At 32.9% G+C, this 15682-nt stretch overlaps 2 protein-coding genes across 3 annotated transcripts in view; both read left to right on the forward strand.

Annotated features, from left to right (window-relative positions):
- Nucleotides 1-36: 36 nt before the first annotated feature.
- Nucleotides 37-9392, forward strand: LOC110096514 (iron-sulfur cluster assembly protein 1). The gene is made up of 3 exons (XM_020822509.2): nt 37-438; nt 2626-2680; nt 9030-9392. Exons 1-3 carry the CDS (start codon nt 117-119, stop codon nt 9193-9195), a joined length of 543 nt encoding a protein of 180 aa, XP_020678168.1. The 5' UTR covers nt 37-116; the 3' UTR covers nt 9196-9392.
- Nucleotides 9393-11969: 2577 nt separating this feature from the next.
- Nucleotides 11970-15682, forward strand: part of LOC110096520 (pantothenate kinase 2) — a 70082-nt gene continuing 66369 nt past the window's right edge. For both annotated transcript variants that reach the window (XM_020822521.2, XM_028696564.1), the window contains exons 1-4: nt 11970-12167; nt 12905-13149; nt 14206-14418; nt 15045-15103. In XM_020822521.2, coding sequence (XP_020678180.1) covers nt 12927-13149; nt 14206-14418; nt 15045-15103 — 495 coding nt within the window. In that variant the 5' untranslated portion in view covers nt 11970-12167; nt 12905-12926. The remainder of the gene's footprint in view (nt 12168-12904; nt 13150-14205; nt 14419-15044; nt 15104-15682) is intronic.

Here is a 15682-nt window from a genome sequence, read left to right on the forward strand (position 1 = left end):
TATTTTTTAGCCTTACTATAAAATGCACCACCGCTTAATAGTACCCAAAAGATCTGAAGACGGATAGGTTCGATTGTTCGATTGATAGAGCAGAGAGAAGAAAAAATCGGGAGAGGATGATGTTGAGGGCCGGAGGAAAGCGACTTCTAGGGATAGGGTTTGTGCGTCAGGTGGCTGCTTCGCCTGCCGCAGCGGCAACGGCAACGGCAACGGCGGCTCGGAGTTACCACGAGAGGGTGGTGGATCACTACAATAACCCTAGAAACGTTGGAGCCTTTGACAAGAAGGATCCTACGGTGGGAACGGGGCTGGTCGGGGCCCCGGCGTGCGGCGACGTCATGAAGCTCCAGATCAAGGTCGACGAGAACACGGGAAAAATTGTGGATGCCTGTTTCAAGACCTTTGGATGCGGTTCCGCCATCGCTTCGTCATCCGTTGGTATGCTTTTAGTTATAATGGTTTTTTTTTGTTTTTACCTTTCTTTGTTTTTTCCGGAGCGGTTGTCGGATGATTAGGGTAAAAGGCGGCTCCTTTTGCTAATTGTTGGGGATTGAAGTTGCTTTGTGAGATTAAATATGCCATATGTATTTGTGCATGGATTGTAAATACGTGGAGAGAAATTTAATTAGGGGTTTGGCTACAAGTAGGATTAATTCAATTAGGATTTAGCAAATCCTGTCAATCTGGATCTAGCAATTCTTTCAGTATTTAAGAGTTAAATGAATATAAAATATCTAAAGCCAATTTATACTCTTTTGAAGATAATTAATTTTTAATGTTCTTACAATTGATTTTTTTTCATAATTAGTGTACCTGATATCATAAAACTATTTAAGACCCTGTTTTTAGAAAACATAACTGTTGAATCCTTAATTAATTTTACTCCTCCCATTGATTATTACCTTCATTCTGATATTTTAAATATGTTAGTAATTTTTTTATGAAAATGTGATTCCAAGCTTAACCTTTCTTCTGATTTTTCAAGGCAAAACTAAAATACAATTGAATAATAGAGATGCTTTTACTTCCACAACTACAGTCGCCATAGTAGAAGATGAAAGCAAAAAGTGAAGCAATCACCTGCGACCTTATGAATTTTGGCGTTGATGATTGTATGGCTTGACAGAGGATTGCACTTGAAACATTTCCTCCTCAAAATCTGACTTCCCCCACTAAAAAAAATGTAGAAGTCATAGTTATGAGGTTGATCTTGAGGATGGGATTGCAATGGATTAGCACAAGAGGAAATTACAGATCGTGAGATAATAGAAAAGAAAGTAAGTCATTGGCGAGTGAGATTTGTTAAATCCAACTTCCCCCACTATTTATCAATTAGGGTAATGCTTAAAAAATGTAGATTGAACGTGATTGAAGTTTGTTGTCGGACTTACATGGCCTCAAAAACTATTTTGCAACATTCAACCTAAATTCTTGTTGAATCTTGTAACCAAATAGCTCCATAGGGGCTGTTTGACTAAATTAGGATATAGTAAATCCAATGAAATTGAGTTTAGTAAACTTCAAGGTGTTAAATCTTGAAAATTGCAAGGTATGATGTTTTTCAGATGTGGTTAAATCTTGCCAAATTGTTTGGCTTTTGATTTCAATATGTAAGTTTTAAATGCCTTTGAGATTTAACCAAAACAATAGAAATGATGCTTGAAAATGAAGATAAGAAGAATTTCACACACTAATATGCGTCTAACAGTTTTAGAAATTTTGAATAAGCATCCAATATTATTCATGGTTTATCACGGTGACTATGAAATGAATGTGTGGCGGTGGTGGTGATGGAGAGGTGATCTTCATTGCTTCATGAACAAACACCCTATTGCATAGAAACCCTTTAAAGGATTTCATAATGAAATACTAACATCGCTGTCGTCAAATCGAGAAATTAGTTATATAATTTCAAAGGCTTGACAAATCACAATAGAGTCATTTGACTCGTTGCGTATCATTTAACTCTTCTAAATTATAAACAGGATCTTGCCCGACTTACAAAGTGCACCACTTATTTGAATTGAACAATGTTGGGATAAATCTCTGCTATCTAAATGAATTTTAGAGAAAATTTGAACCTAGGTCATGGATGATTTGAAAAAAAATAAAGTAATATACTAAGAAATAATTTTCTTTTACTTGTATGGCTTGCAACAATACTCCTGGAAAAAAAAAAGACGGTCTATAAATTTAATGGCTTCACCAAAGCTTGTGAGAAGCAATTCAAATTTCAATTAAGGTAGTATGTTTGCAAAATTAAACACACCTGATAATTCAACAGAAAATGTAACCCTTGATCCAATTCCTCCCATTTAACCATAGATCAGCTAGCAGTGTATCTACTTGGATCTAGGGCTGACCACAGGACAAAACCAAAAATATTATTGCAACAGCTCTATAGCAGTGGATGGCGAAGGAGATGAGAGCGAAGCAATAGTTAGTAGTGCTTGACGATGAATACCTTAGAGGAAAGAAGCATGAGGGAGAATGGTTTCCGGGAATTCATGCAATTCTTTTTTTTTTTTTTTTTGTGATCTATTTTTTATTTTATTTTTTGTTTATGAAAAACATTGTTTTTTATTAGCACTAACTTATTTCTTTTGTTGTTCCTTTTGTCTTCAGCTACTGAATGGGTGAAAGGGAAGAAAATAGAAGAAGTTTTGTCCATCAAGAACACGTGAGGGATTCCTTCCTTTTCCATTAAGTGTGTTTTCTTTTTCAGTTCATGCTCCATCGCATGTTTTGTGCTTGCCTGATAATATGTTACTCGACTATTAGTGAGATGCATGCTTTATGCGCATAAAAAAAATTACAATCAAGTTTAATAGTAATTTTTTTAAAGTCAGTCTAGGAAATTTGAAATTTGAAATTTGAAATGAACATTGTTGTCAAGATGGCATCTTTTTATGTCACTATCCTATTAGTTATTAATGGATTCATATTATTTTGATGCTCCTCAAGCATCAGTTTTCTTTTATAAGTAATAAAATGTAATTACATAAACAAACTCGTGATATTCAAAGTTGACAAGCAGTAACTTACTGGTGAAATTGAAATGATGAGGTGTGGGTTTGGACGATAGTTCATTGCAATATATTATGTATTGAGTTATACTTCAAAGTGAAGTCCTATCGATTTAATTTTTATGGGACAAAAAAAGAATCACTTTGTGTGTATAGTAAAAATTTAACTAAAAGTTTCAAATTATATTGAAGAGTGCAAAGTATATTGAAGAATGCGCTTACCATGCTCCCCACAAGCTTTGTGCGTCCTCCACTTTGATCCATGAAGCAAACCAAGTCCTCTCTACTCTAACAACAACTTGTCTAGTTGATTCATCGCCATTAAACCATCATTCTCTTTCCTTCTCGAGCTCCTTTGTGGCTGTTACCCTTACCATGCAAAATCTCTCTGCTTCAATTTACGTGCGGATTATGTTTGGATGCTCCACCACTGCGGCACCGGTGCAAATGCTGTTTACTAGACATATCTCCAGTTTTAACTTTCTCGTTGATAGTGATGAGGATATTCTTGCTTCTTTTAATCTCCCTCCATCCTGCCTGTTACTTTTGAAGCGCTTCTTGACAGTTCTTGTATATTATGTTACTTTTGAAGCGCTGATATTGAATGATTTCATACTAGTTCTCTGAATGATTTCATACTATTTCTTCCTAGAATTCGCTTCCTTTTGCTGGTGACTTAATTATGTCGGAAGGGATTGCAAGTTATAATGCAATGACTTCTGCATTATCAGATTTCAAAATTTTTGCATTTCATTGGTAAAAAATTTCTCATGAAGTATTCCTTGATTAATTAATGACCGTGCTTAAGTGAATATTTAAGATAATTATATGAAATATCAGTCTGAATTTAATTTCTTTTTATATATTATTATATAATCCTCTCTTCCTCTACCATTTGCCGTCAACTGGTATTTTACTCCATTTTGCCAGTTCCCAAGTCCTAGATGATAAATGTGGAGGGTTGCGTTATGTAGTCGACAGCCAGAATAAAATTTATATAATAATCATGACATAAATCCTTTAAAAAATTGTGTTAATATTAGGGGTCCCTTGGAAGCGACGCGCTGTATGGCCTGAATACAGTGACAAGTGTGCAAGGGCCGTTGCACCGGCTCCTAGGTGTAGTGTTAAATAGGCAAAGGTTTTCATATCAATGACAGATATGGGCAAAGAAGCTAGTCCATGAAATTAAAATTAGGATAGAAACTTGGAATAGACTTCCTTACAGGTTAATTAATGGAATTAATAGATATTATGATTCATATAAAGATAAATATTCTATGTATTCAAAAAACTAAATGGTTTAGAGAGAAGGCTAAAGAGATTGATAGTTTATGATATAAATTATGGTATTCAGGTAAGTATCAGACTAGAAATGGTGTAGGTGTGATTATATTTAAGAGTTTGAAAGATAATGTCATAAAAATTAACAGAATTAGAGATAGAATTATAGTTTTAAAGATTGTTGTTGATGCTAAGATTGTTAATATTATAAGGGTTTATGCTTCTCAAGTAGGTTTGGATATGTGTTCGAAATTAAAATTTTGGAATGACTTAGAAGAATTAATACAAAAGATAACCTTTGAAGAAAGAATTTTATTTGAGGAGATTTAAATGGATATGTTGGTAGAGAGGTAGATGATTTTAAAAATATTCATGGTGGTTAAGGTTTTGGAATGACAAATGAAGGTGGTAAGACCTAAAGACCATATTAGATTTTTTTAGCTTATGATTTTCTAATAACTAATAGCTTATTTAAGAAAAGAGATGAGCATCTTATCACTTATAAAAATGGATATAGTAAAACACAAATTGATTATTTTCTTATAAGAAAATTAGATCGTTTAGATTGCAAAGATTGAAAAGTTATTCCGAGTGAAAATTTATGTACACAACATCGATTATTAGTTTTAGACTTTAGCATAAAGGGGTAGAAAATAAAAAAAAAATAAAGTTTAACGATTTTCTAGGATTAGATGGGGCATTTAAAGAATATTTATAAAACTATTTTTGAGAGTAAGGTTTTAGATATTTTTGTCTGTGCATGATGATGCTAATGTTATGTGAAAAAAAGTTGCTAGTGATATTAAGAATATTGCAAAAGATGTGCTTGGAGTTTCGAAGGAAAAAAAACTCATAATAGTAAAAATAGTTGGCGGTGGATTTCAAATGTGCAATAAAAGATAAGAAATAAAAAGATTTGTTATAAAAATTGGTTTAGATGTAAAAATTTTGATAATTGGGAAAGCTATAAAGAGGCTCGTAAGGGTTCTAAGAAAGCTATTTGCGATGCAAAGAACTTAGCTTTTAATAATTTATATAATAGATTAGATACTAAGGAGGGAGAAAGATATATGTATAAGTTAGCCAAACTAAAAGATAGGAGTATTAAGGATTTAATTCAAGTGAAATGTATTAAGGATGAAGATCAAAAAATATTTTTCTTAGAAGAAATTCAACAAAGGTGGATGAAATATTTTGCTTAACTTTTTAATAAAAATATGAAAATACGATTGGCTTTACTGACTTTAGTACCATAAATGAAAATAAAGATTTTTATTTTTATCGGCGTATTAGTAAAACCGAAGTTAGAGATGCTTTAAAGAAAATGAAGTGTGGAAAAGCTGTTGGACCTGATGATATTCCAATAGAGATGTAGAACTTAGGAGATGAAGGAATTTCTTGGCTTACTAAACTTTTTAATACTGTTTTGAAGACTAAAAAGATGCCCGATGAGTGGAGAATGAGTGTGTTAATTCCTATTTTTAAGAATAAATGTGATGCACATGAGTGTGTGAATTATAGAGGAATTAAGTTAATGTGTCATACTTTAAAACTATGAGAACGAGTTATGAAGCGTAGGTTACGGCGTGATACTAATGTTTCTCAAAATCAATTTGGATTCATGCCTGGTAGGTCTACTATGGAAGCCATACATTTGTTGAGTGGTTTGATGAAGAAATATAGAGAGAATAAGGAGGATCTACATATGATATTTATTGATTTAGAGAAAATATATAATAAAGTTACAAGAGAAGTGCTATGCAGAGCTCTTGAAAAGAAAAGAGTTAATAATTGTTATATTCAAATCATTAGAGATATGTATGCAGGAAGTATTACTTGTGTTCAAACACAAGGTGGTTTGACCAAGTATTTTCATATTTCAGTTGGATTACATTAAGGATCAGCCTTAAGCCCATAACTTTTTTGCTTTAGTCATGGATGTTCTCACTAGACATTTGCAAGAGGATGTATCTTGGTGTATGCTTTTTTGCTTATGATATTCTTCTTGTTGATAAGACTAGAGAGGGAGTTGAATGTAAACTTGAATTATGGAGGTCAACCTTAGAGTGTAAAGGTTTTCGCTTGAGTAGATCTAAAAATGAATATATGGAGTGTAATTTTAGTAGCAATATACCTAATGAGGGGATTGTGACTTTGGGTGATCAAATCATTAATAAGAGTACATGCTTTAGATATCTTGGATATATTGTTCAGAGTGATGGTGAAATATATGGGGATATTATCAGCAGAATTCAAGTTTGATGGTTGAAGTGGAGGAATGCATCAGGCTTGTTGTGTGATAGAAACGTCCCCCGCAAACTTAAGGGAAAATTCTATAAGATGGTGGTGACACCTGCAATGCTTTATGGTGCCGAATGTTGGCCATTAAAAGAGAAGCATAATACTAAATTAAGTGTTGCAGAGATGAGGATGCATAGGTGGATGAGTGACTTTACCCTTAGAGATAGTATTCAAAATGAGCATATACGTGAAAAGGTTGGAGTAGCTCCAGTGGTAGATAAGATTAGAGAGAGTCGCCTTAGATGGTTTGGTCACATTAAACGGAGGCCTTCCGATGACCCGGTTAGGAAAGTTGAGGTATTAGATTTGACTTACCTTAAGAAAGGTAGAGGTAGACCTAAAAAGATTTGGTTAGAAAATATTAGAAATGATCTTTCTTTATTAAATATAAATGATCTTTATTAAATATAAATGAGAATTTGACTTTTAACAGGACACAATGGCGAAAAAGGATTATATAGCTGACCCCATGTAGTGGGACAAAGGCTTGATGTTGTTGTTGTTGTTGTTGTTGTTTTGCATTCGTTGAAAAAAACATGACCCTTGTATATTGATTTTGATAAATATTATCTGTATAATAGGTTTATGTTAATCTCCTGTTCTTAAAAGTGATTTGTTAAAAACCAATCTAGTCCTTTCATTCAAAATAGTTTATAACTTAGATTAGTTATTTCAATGCAAACCCTTTCCACACTAATCAATCAGATATTTACTTTTGAAGAACTAAAATCCAATTCGCAATTCATTTCATATATATATATTTTCTCGTCCTTATTTTCTTTCATTTATTAGTTTTGACTTTTTGAGGGGTGGACCTGTATGTGAGACTTATGCTTCATTTGGGATAGCTTTCTTAAGCGGTTTTTAATTACAAAAATTTATTAAACATAAAATTTTGTACTAAAAAGCTGCGTTAGAATGCAGTAGAAAGCTGACCCAAATGAAGCCGCAGTTTGCTCGTTATGACTGTGATCTATAGGGAAGTTTTATGAAAACTGATTTTATTATATTGAAATTTATTTTGAGATCCATTATATAAATGTATTATTGCACTCATTTTAAAATAAATCAATAACGATAAAACAAATCAAATAACAAAAAAATTCATCCTTAATTTTTTTCTGATCTATGAAGTTGAAATGGTCATTTGCTGAAAGAAAGGGTTGCAGTAGCATGCATTAATCTTCTTTATACTACGAATGTGAACGAGCATTGTGCACGTTATGAGCATGTTGATATGTTCTCTTTCCTTCTGTGTTACATTTTCCTAGCCTTGCCATTCTGAAGCATTCCGTACTCAAACCTATTAGCATGGAAATGATGAATGGATACACCTTGACCGAGAAGATTATAATCTCAATAGAAAAGATATGGGTATGGATATCCTGACTTGAAATTTGATCTAAATGAATTTTCTAATAATTGGATTTATTTAAAGACAAATATAATATAATTATTAATTGATTGATTATGTATTGTATTTATTTCAAAACAAATATAATGTGACTAGAAAGCCCATCCTTTATAAATTTGGGTGTTGATATCCTGACCCAAATTTTCACCAGCCTCAACTTCTACCTTTTGTTGAAGACGATCCTTATAAAAATGATACCATGAATTTAAATTCCGATCATAATTTTTTGCTGCCAATGGTATGCCAAACTGCTTAATGTGTTGCTGTATTCCTTGATGAAATGCTGGTATTATATGTTGATGGTCTCCAATTTGAAGTAAGTACTACTGCTCTTGCTCTTTTGACATTGCACGCTTCAGATTGTCATTTAATGGCCCTCAAAGACCTCAAGCAAGTGAAGATTGACTTGATGAAAAAAAAAAAAAAACTTTGCTTCAACAAAATGAGAAAGGAAAATCTTATGTCATGATATTTGATATAAATTTGATCATGATTTTATAATCATTAAATTTACTTTGGCTTGAGTGATTGATCATTTAGTTTTTCAGTGCATTGTTCTCGAAGTAAATTCAATGACTATAAAGCACGTCCTAATCAAATTTAAAATCATGATATTCTTCTGTGTTCTTATTACGCTCATCAACTCTCAGCCAATTCCTCCTCGTTATTATTTTTTATAACCCTCGGTTTTGTTTATCAATGTATGCTTTATGCTTCGTTTGATTACCCGATGCCTTTTGTAAAAGCTAGTTTTAAAAATTTTGTTTGAGAGAATGGAGGTTTCTAACGGTGAAGCCAACACTAAAAAGCTTACAAAATGAAATTTCGTAAAAAACAGTTCTACAAAAATGTCACATACAAATCGCAACCTAAAAATAACTATCTTTTTGAAACAGAAAAGATAAAATTAAGCCATCTCAAATGAGACCTTAATCACTTGAGATATTGCGGAAATGATTCCAACTCACTAATAACATCCCTTTTTGTCTCATTATTTGATGCAGAGCAATCGCAAATCATCTCTCGCTTCCCCCGGTTAAGCTTCATTGCAGCATGCTTGCAGAGGATGCGATCAAGGCGGCTGTCAAAGATTATGAAAAGAAGAGGGACAAATTGGGACAGAACAAAGAGCCTGCTTTGGACACAGCAGAGAAAGCCGCTAATGCCTAGAAATTTATCCTGTAAATCTGAGCTTATATAAATATATGCTTTGTTCCACATGAAGTCAGGAATAATCGGTATAGACAGATGGAAATTATGACTCTATGAACCTTAGGAATATTTGACCAGTGTATTAAAAAATTACCATAGGTCTTTGTACTGTTTTCTAATGTTTGCTGATGATATATATATGCCTGCTATGAACACACCATGCCTTCTTTTATTCATATTTCTCTGTGTTTTTCCAATTCTGGTATTATAAGCTCAACACATGTGATGTTACATTACGCTCATATTTCCTTCTATCTGCTTTCCATAATCATCTGAGGCTTCATTTGGAATAGCTTTCGCGTTGCTTTTAAATACATTTTTTTTAATAGAAAGTTGTTTCAAATAGCAGTAAAAAAGCTGTCCCAAACGACCGTAGGAAACAAAGATCTAAAATGCCAGGTATCTTTCATCACCTTCATCTCCATGTAGATCCTTTTCATGTCATTCATTGCTAATGAGCAGTCAAATATTCTTGATTGATTTATCTTAATATCTTATGTCATTTATACTAATAATTTGAGAAAGGCATAATTTTTAAAATATTTCTTCATGATATATCTTAGCACAAATAAGAAGCTTGGTTAAAATAAGATCATTTGTCAAGAATGTTAATCATTCTTACACATAAAAGAAAAAAAAAAAGTATGCATTCAGAAAGGTTTAGTCCTTTTGATGGAACAAGTTCTTAGAATTTCTAATCATTATAGCATAAAAGATTGAGATCTTTTTAGTTATCATTTCTTCTAGCTACTTGATTGTAAACATTCACCAAGCTTGTGTAAAGAAGCATACACTTAGTGGTTGTACAAATAAGTAATCTTTATCAACATCATAATATAGCTAGCTTAAAACCCAAAAAAAAAAAAAAAAAAAATCTTTATCAACATCATAAGGGATTTTATGAAGTCTTCTATAGACTTCAATTTGCCATATGAGAAAAGAAAATGCCTCTTTCAAGGGAAGATAAAGACTTTACCATATGGACTAGAAGTCATGAAAATCATCAGGAGACTAATGTCGGATCGCTGCCAAGCAACTGCTATTAAAAGACTATAGCTACTCGATTTCCATCACTACTGTCGTCGCCTAACCAATACTATTAGATAGTTGTCACATGACCACAACCTCACTTGGCCACAACCTTCCCAATGCCTTTCACCCCATGTCGACTCTACGATATTTTCTATTAGCTCGCATACTTTGTATTCTTGCCATCTCCTAATTAAGGGACATGTTGTAATAGCCCAAAATTTTAACTATCGAGACATTATTCACTTTGGCCTAAGAGCCTCACAGTTTTGTTTTGTTGGTGTAACTTCTAAGGAGGTCATCTATCCCAGTATTTCTCCGGGATGAGCACGCTTAACTGTAGAGTTTCATAATGAAGTTCTGACTATTACACCAACATACGTGTTGATGTTTAAGAATTTAACTTCCTTATATTTAAGGGGTTTCACAATTTCTCCTATATAAGTAGCTAATGTCCCTGTCAATATTTTTTATCACATAATCATTATCAGATATATATGATTATAAAGGTGGCCCTTACAAGTTCAAGTGATGAATCCCGCCACGTAGCACTTTGTCCCAAATATGATTTAAGAAGTGACTCTCATGATGTAACATTTTGTCTTGTATGATACTTAATTCCTATCTTCCACCTGATGTATTTCTCTAATATCATTTGTAATAGCTCAAACTCTTAATTATCGAGATATTGTCCTATTTGGTCTAAGGGTCTCACAATTTTTCTGTTGGTGTAACTTTCTGAAGGTAAAGTATCATAATATTTCTTAAAAATGAGCACACTTAATCATAGATTTTCATAATGAAATTTTGACTATTGCACCGAAAGGCGCCACGAAGTTTAAGAGTTTACCGTATCTATACTTAAGATATTTCACACATGTAAACCTTTGTAATCAATGTTCATATAGTGTAATCATTTCAATTCAACATGTCTTGTGGTTTTCTCATTTTTTTTACTTTTCACATAAGAAATTTGATGTTGCACGTGTTCTTTTCATATATTTATTTGTGTGCTAGATACTTTCATGGAGGTAAGATGCAAAAGTCTTTTATTTTAACACAACAAATTTTTTAACTGGCAACTATATGCATTTAATGTAAATAAAAATCATAATTAATAATTACAATTAATATAATTTATTGCATGAGGGCCTGTTTGGCAATAATAAGGATTTAACTTTTGTAGTATATAGTAAATAATGTAAATTCTGATTTCATAAATCTTACTAAAGTTAAATCTCAAAAAAATATTTGATAATATAAATGTTAAATTCCCTTTAAATCTTATGAAACTGTTTGACAATATAATCATTAGATTTATTCATTTAAAATTTAAATTCATTTATATTTTTCGTAGAAATTAATGATTCATTTAAATTTTAATTAGCATCAATAATTTATAATTATAAATAATATAATTAAAAACTAGTTTGATTATCAAATAATATAATTATTAATCAGAATATTAATCATCTAATATTATCTAACTGAACTAATAATATAACTTAGGGATATTTTTGAGTTGATTATCTAATTACTATTATAAATATTAATAACTTAACTAATTATATAATTACTATTACTATTTAGAGTAGTTTCTTAATTATTATTTAGAAATTAGAATATTAATTATCTAATTTATTATTGAATTACTAATTATCTAATTAATTACTATATTATAATTAAAATCTTCTCTTCCGATAGCGCAACTAATTTCTACAGTGTACTTTTCGCTTCTCCATTTCTTCGTTGCAGTTGGACTTCGCCTGCGGTAGGTTTTGAACGAGCGGGCGTCTTAGTCTACTTCGACGACGTTCCTTCCCGTCGAATCGGAAGTCGCGACAGTTCGCCATTCTTCCTGTTGGATCGGAAGTAGCGACGGAAGCTTGCTCGCTGCGAAGGTAACTATCTTTCTCTCTTTCGCGCGCTTCTTCGGTCAAATACCTTCACAAATCCGCCGAACTCCAGGATTTTGTAAATCCGGGATTTACGGAAAAAAGGGAAACGGAGGATTTATTCCCCGTGGGATTTACCGGCTGCTCAATTTAGCATAAATCCTGCTCAAATGCTGCATAAATCCTGTTGCCAAAGAGCCACTAAGTTTGACAATTTAACTTAAGATTAGGAGTGAAAATCGCAACTACCGTCTCCCACGATCTCTCTTTTAAGTTCGTTGGAAATCGCGAAGGAGAATGGTAAAGAGATACTGTAGGAAATCTCCTTCTCATTTTTCTTTATTTTCCCCGCAGTCCCTTTAAATCCCCCGATTCTGATCCGTCAGCCTATCAAAATCTATTTCTCGAATATCTCCAATTTTAATCTTTATTTATAGGGCATTAACTTTCTGTTGGCTTTTCAATATACTGAGTTCCGTTATTTATTTTGATTCCTATTTAGTTGGGGCAATAAACTCCTTTTTCAAGAAATATCTTTTACCATAAATTTAGATTTTTATGGTTGGTGAATTGGGTTTACCATGTTTAGAGAACTGGCGTGGAATCAATACACTGCTAGGGCTGTTAGTCAAATAAAAAGCTATTGTGTTTTTTGTTTGGCAACTCTATTGGAACCATTCCTAACTTTGTAATGCTTTAATTTCACCACCTATAACATTTATTGATGCTGTTTAGTTGGGCAGGAGGTTGCAGGGTAGAGGATTTATGGCTGGGAATTTCAGTGATGATGAAGGAAACAGCAAAGGAAAAAGTTTGGAGGAATATACTAAGGTGAAGAGGGAAGGGAAGGAGATGCATCGTTCTAGTTCGAGGCCACAGCTTGACCTCAGTGGAGCTGCAATTCAGAGCAATTCTGAGGAGAGGAACCCCACTATTTTGCTGCCTAATCAGTCTGATGACATCTTTCACTTGGCCTTGGATATTGGAGGTCTTGAATGCTATTTATATTGACCCCTATTATTATTTGATGTCCCTGCTATTGTTTTTGTTGGAGAGTGGCAATATATAATATGAATGATCTTGTCTGCTTTGCTACTGCAGGTGATATCCTTTACAACTTGAATCATCTCGTTTCCTGTTTTTGTATGAAATGGATACTATTATCTTCACCTTCTCTTCTTAAAGCATGTTATAACAAACTATGTACATTTTCTTTTATTTATTTATTTTTTTTCCTCAGTGTTGATTGTTCAAAGGTTAAAATTTCCATGCTTGTGTTCCCTTGTCTCTGCTATTTTCTTCCATTGATGCCTATATGCATAACAGTATAGAACTATGTTGATTATGGCTTCGTTTGGGATGACTTTTTTACTGCTTCTTAAAGTGGCTTCCTAGTATAAAAATTTAAACTTTTGTACTAAGAAGTTGTTTTTAGAAGTGGTAAGAAAGCCGTCCCAAACGAATCCAATATGTGAATAATGTTATTATGCAAATAACGCACATGCATACGTCCTATCTCTTATTTGAGTAAATTTGATTACACCATTGCTTGGTACTAACCACGTTTAAATTTTCGTTTAGTTGTTTTTGACCGCACATAGTGTTCATTTGATTCTGCCTCAAGACTGTTTTTTTTGCTTTTATTATATTCTGCTCATTCTTATACTTGTCAATATGGAAGTACATGATGAGTTTTGGAGAAGATTTATGTAATGCTACCGATAGGTGCTTGTTGTTAAGGTTAATGTCCAAGGACTTGGATGAGTGGTACAGATATTTGAACATCTTTTACTGAACGAATCATATTCTATTCCCATTGTTAAATTTTTTAATTTGATGGATGACAGCATATGCATAAATTGTAAATAAATAGGTTGATAGACAAAATTTCAATTTTTACTGATATTTGCAGCTTTAGATCAGTCAAAGCAACCCACGTTGGGATTTTAAATAGTGCATTTAAGGAGAATAATGTTCAAATATCATTATTTTCATCCCATAAACCTTCTTTCATATGTACCTCACAATATTCTTGTGGTTCTAGGATCACTCATTAAGTTGATTTATTTCTCACGTCATGAGGAGCTTTCCCAAGATGATAAGAGGAGAAGGTTTATGAAGAAAAGACTTGGGATCTTTAATGGCAAGAGGCGTAGCTGCCCAATACTTGGTGGGAGGCTCCACTTCGTGAAATTTGAAACTGGGAAGCTGAATGAATGCCTGGATTTTATTTCCTCTAAGCAACTTCATCTTGGTGGTATGCATATTCTCTCGATTAGACATTGTTTATTAACGACATATTTAAGAATTAAATGGTGATATATTAGCTGAACAAATAAAGTAGAAGAAATATACTTTTTGTATTTTTCCTTTATTCTATTCCATATAATTTAATTCACAGTGAAATGTGCAATTAAGTAGGGAATTTTTTTCATTGTTGATTATTGTTTGAACGTGTGAGATTTCCATTGCAAGAGGTTCAACACCCTTGAAGCTTCAGAATGGAGCAAAGCTTCTTGAAATCAGCTGTTCCATTTTTTTAACTTATTAAAGCATACTATCTTGTATTGCAAAACTCGTCTTTCTAAACATTTTGGTTGTCTGGCCTTCACTCATCTAGATAAGTTAATCTTCTAGCGTTGTGGTGCAGCGTTAATTGTGAGGGGATGTGCCATGTACACTCTTGCTCATCAGTCGTCAGGGATGATTGACTCTCCACTTGTCATATTTTAGGCAGAGAGATGATTACTTTATATAACTTAATTCTTGATTCCTTTATTGGACTATATGTTTCTTACTCCTTGCTCTTATTAATCAAATTTCTTATTTTGAACTTGAAAAGCCAACTGGCAAATGCATTTAACTTTTCGTTTTTAACACCAGGAATTGATTCACCTTCATGGACTTCAGGAGCTCAGGATAATGGTAACATAATTATTAAGGTAATTGGTACTAACTTTGCATGTTCTGCACGCAGCTTTGATGTTTCTTACCATGGCTTACGAAGATGCCAAATGGTTGTGAAAAAAATATTTTGGTACCGTTCTTAAAAAAAAAAAGAGTCTAGAATTGCGATAGTTATATGTTGTAATAAAGATTTGGAGAGGTTTAATCAAAAGAGGGAAAACAAAACTTATCTTTAACATGTAGAGATAAGGCAGAACAATTTATTAAGAATATTTTGATAAAGTAAATAAGATCAAGCACCCTATGAAACTACTTGATTCTGAGAAATGATAAAACAAGATTAGAAAAAAACTTTGAAACGAATGAACACCTCCATGAACCTTACTTCACAGAATTTATGCTATTAAAAGTCTCCTGTGCTGAAAACTGCAGACCTGGAGTTCCACTCCTAGCAAAAACTATAGAACGAGGAAGTTTCCTTGTTCTGTGCTACTGTTTTCCACACTTGGTTCAGCTATAGAACCGATCTTGTTGGAATTTTCAGTTGTTTTCTTCGATACTTATTCTGTGAAGGGCAAACAATCACTGATTCCTAGCCTATGCCACTTTCTTCA

Source organism: Dendrobium catenatum, unplaced genomic scaffold (genome assembly GCF_001605985.2).
Source record: "Dendrobium catenatum unplaced genomic scaffold, ASM160598v2 fragScaff_scaffold_81, whole genome shotgun sequence".
NCBI classification, from domain to species: Eukaryota; Viridiplantae; Streptophyta; class Magnoliopsida; order Asparagales; family Orchidaceae; genus Dendrobium; species Dendrobium catenatum.

Coding starts and splice junctions, on each gene's coding strand:
- LOC110096514 (XM_020822509.2), top strand. CDS start 117: ATGATGTTGAGGGCCGGAGGAAAGCGACTTCTAGGGATAGGGTTTGTG. Junction 439..2,625: donor CATCGCTTCGTCATCCGTTG/GTATGCTTTTAG, acceptor TTTTGTCTTCAG/CTACTGAATGGGTGAAAGGG. Junction 2,681..9,029: donor GTTTTGTCCATCAAGAACAC/GTGAGGGATTCC, acceptor TATTTGATGCAG/AGCAATCGCAAATCATCTCT.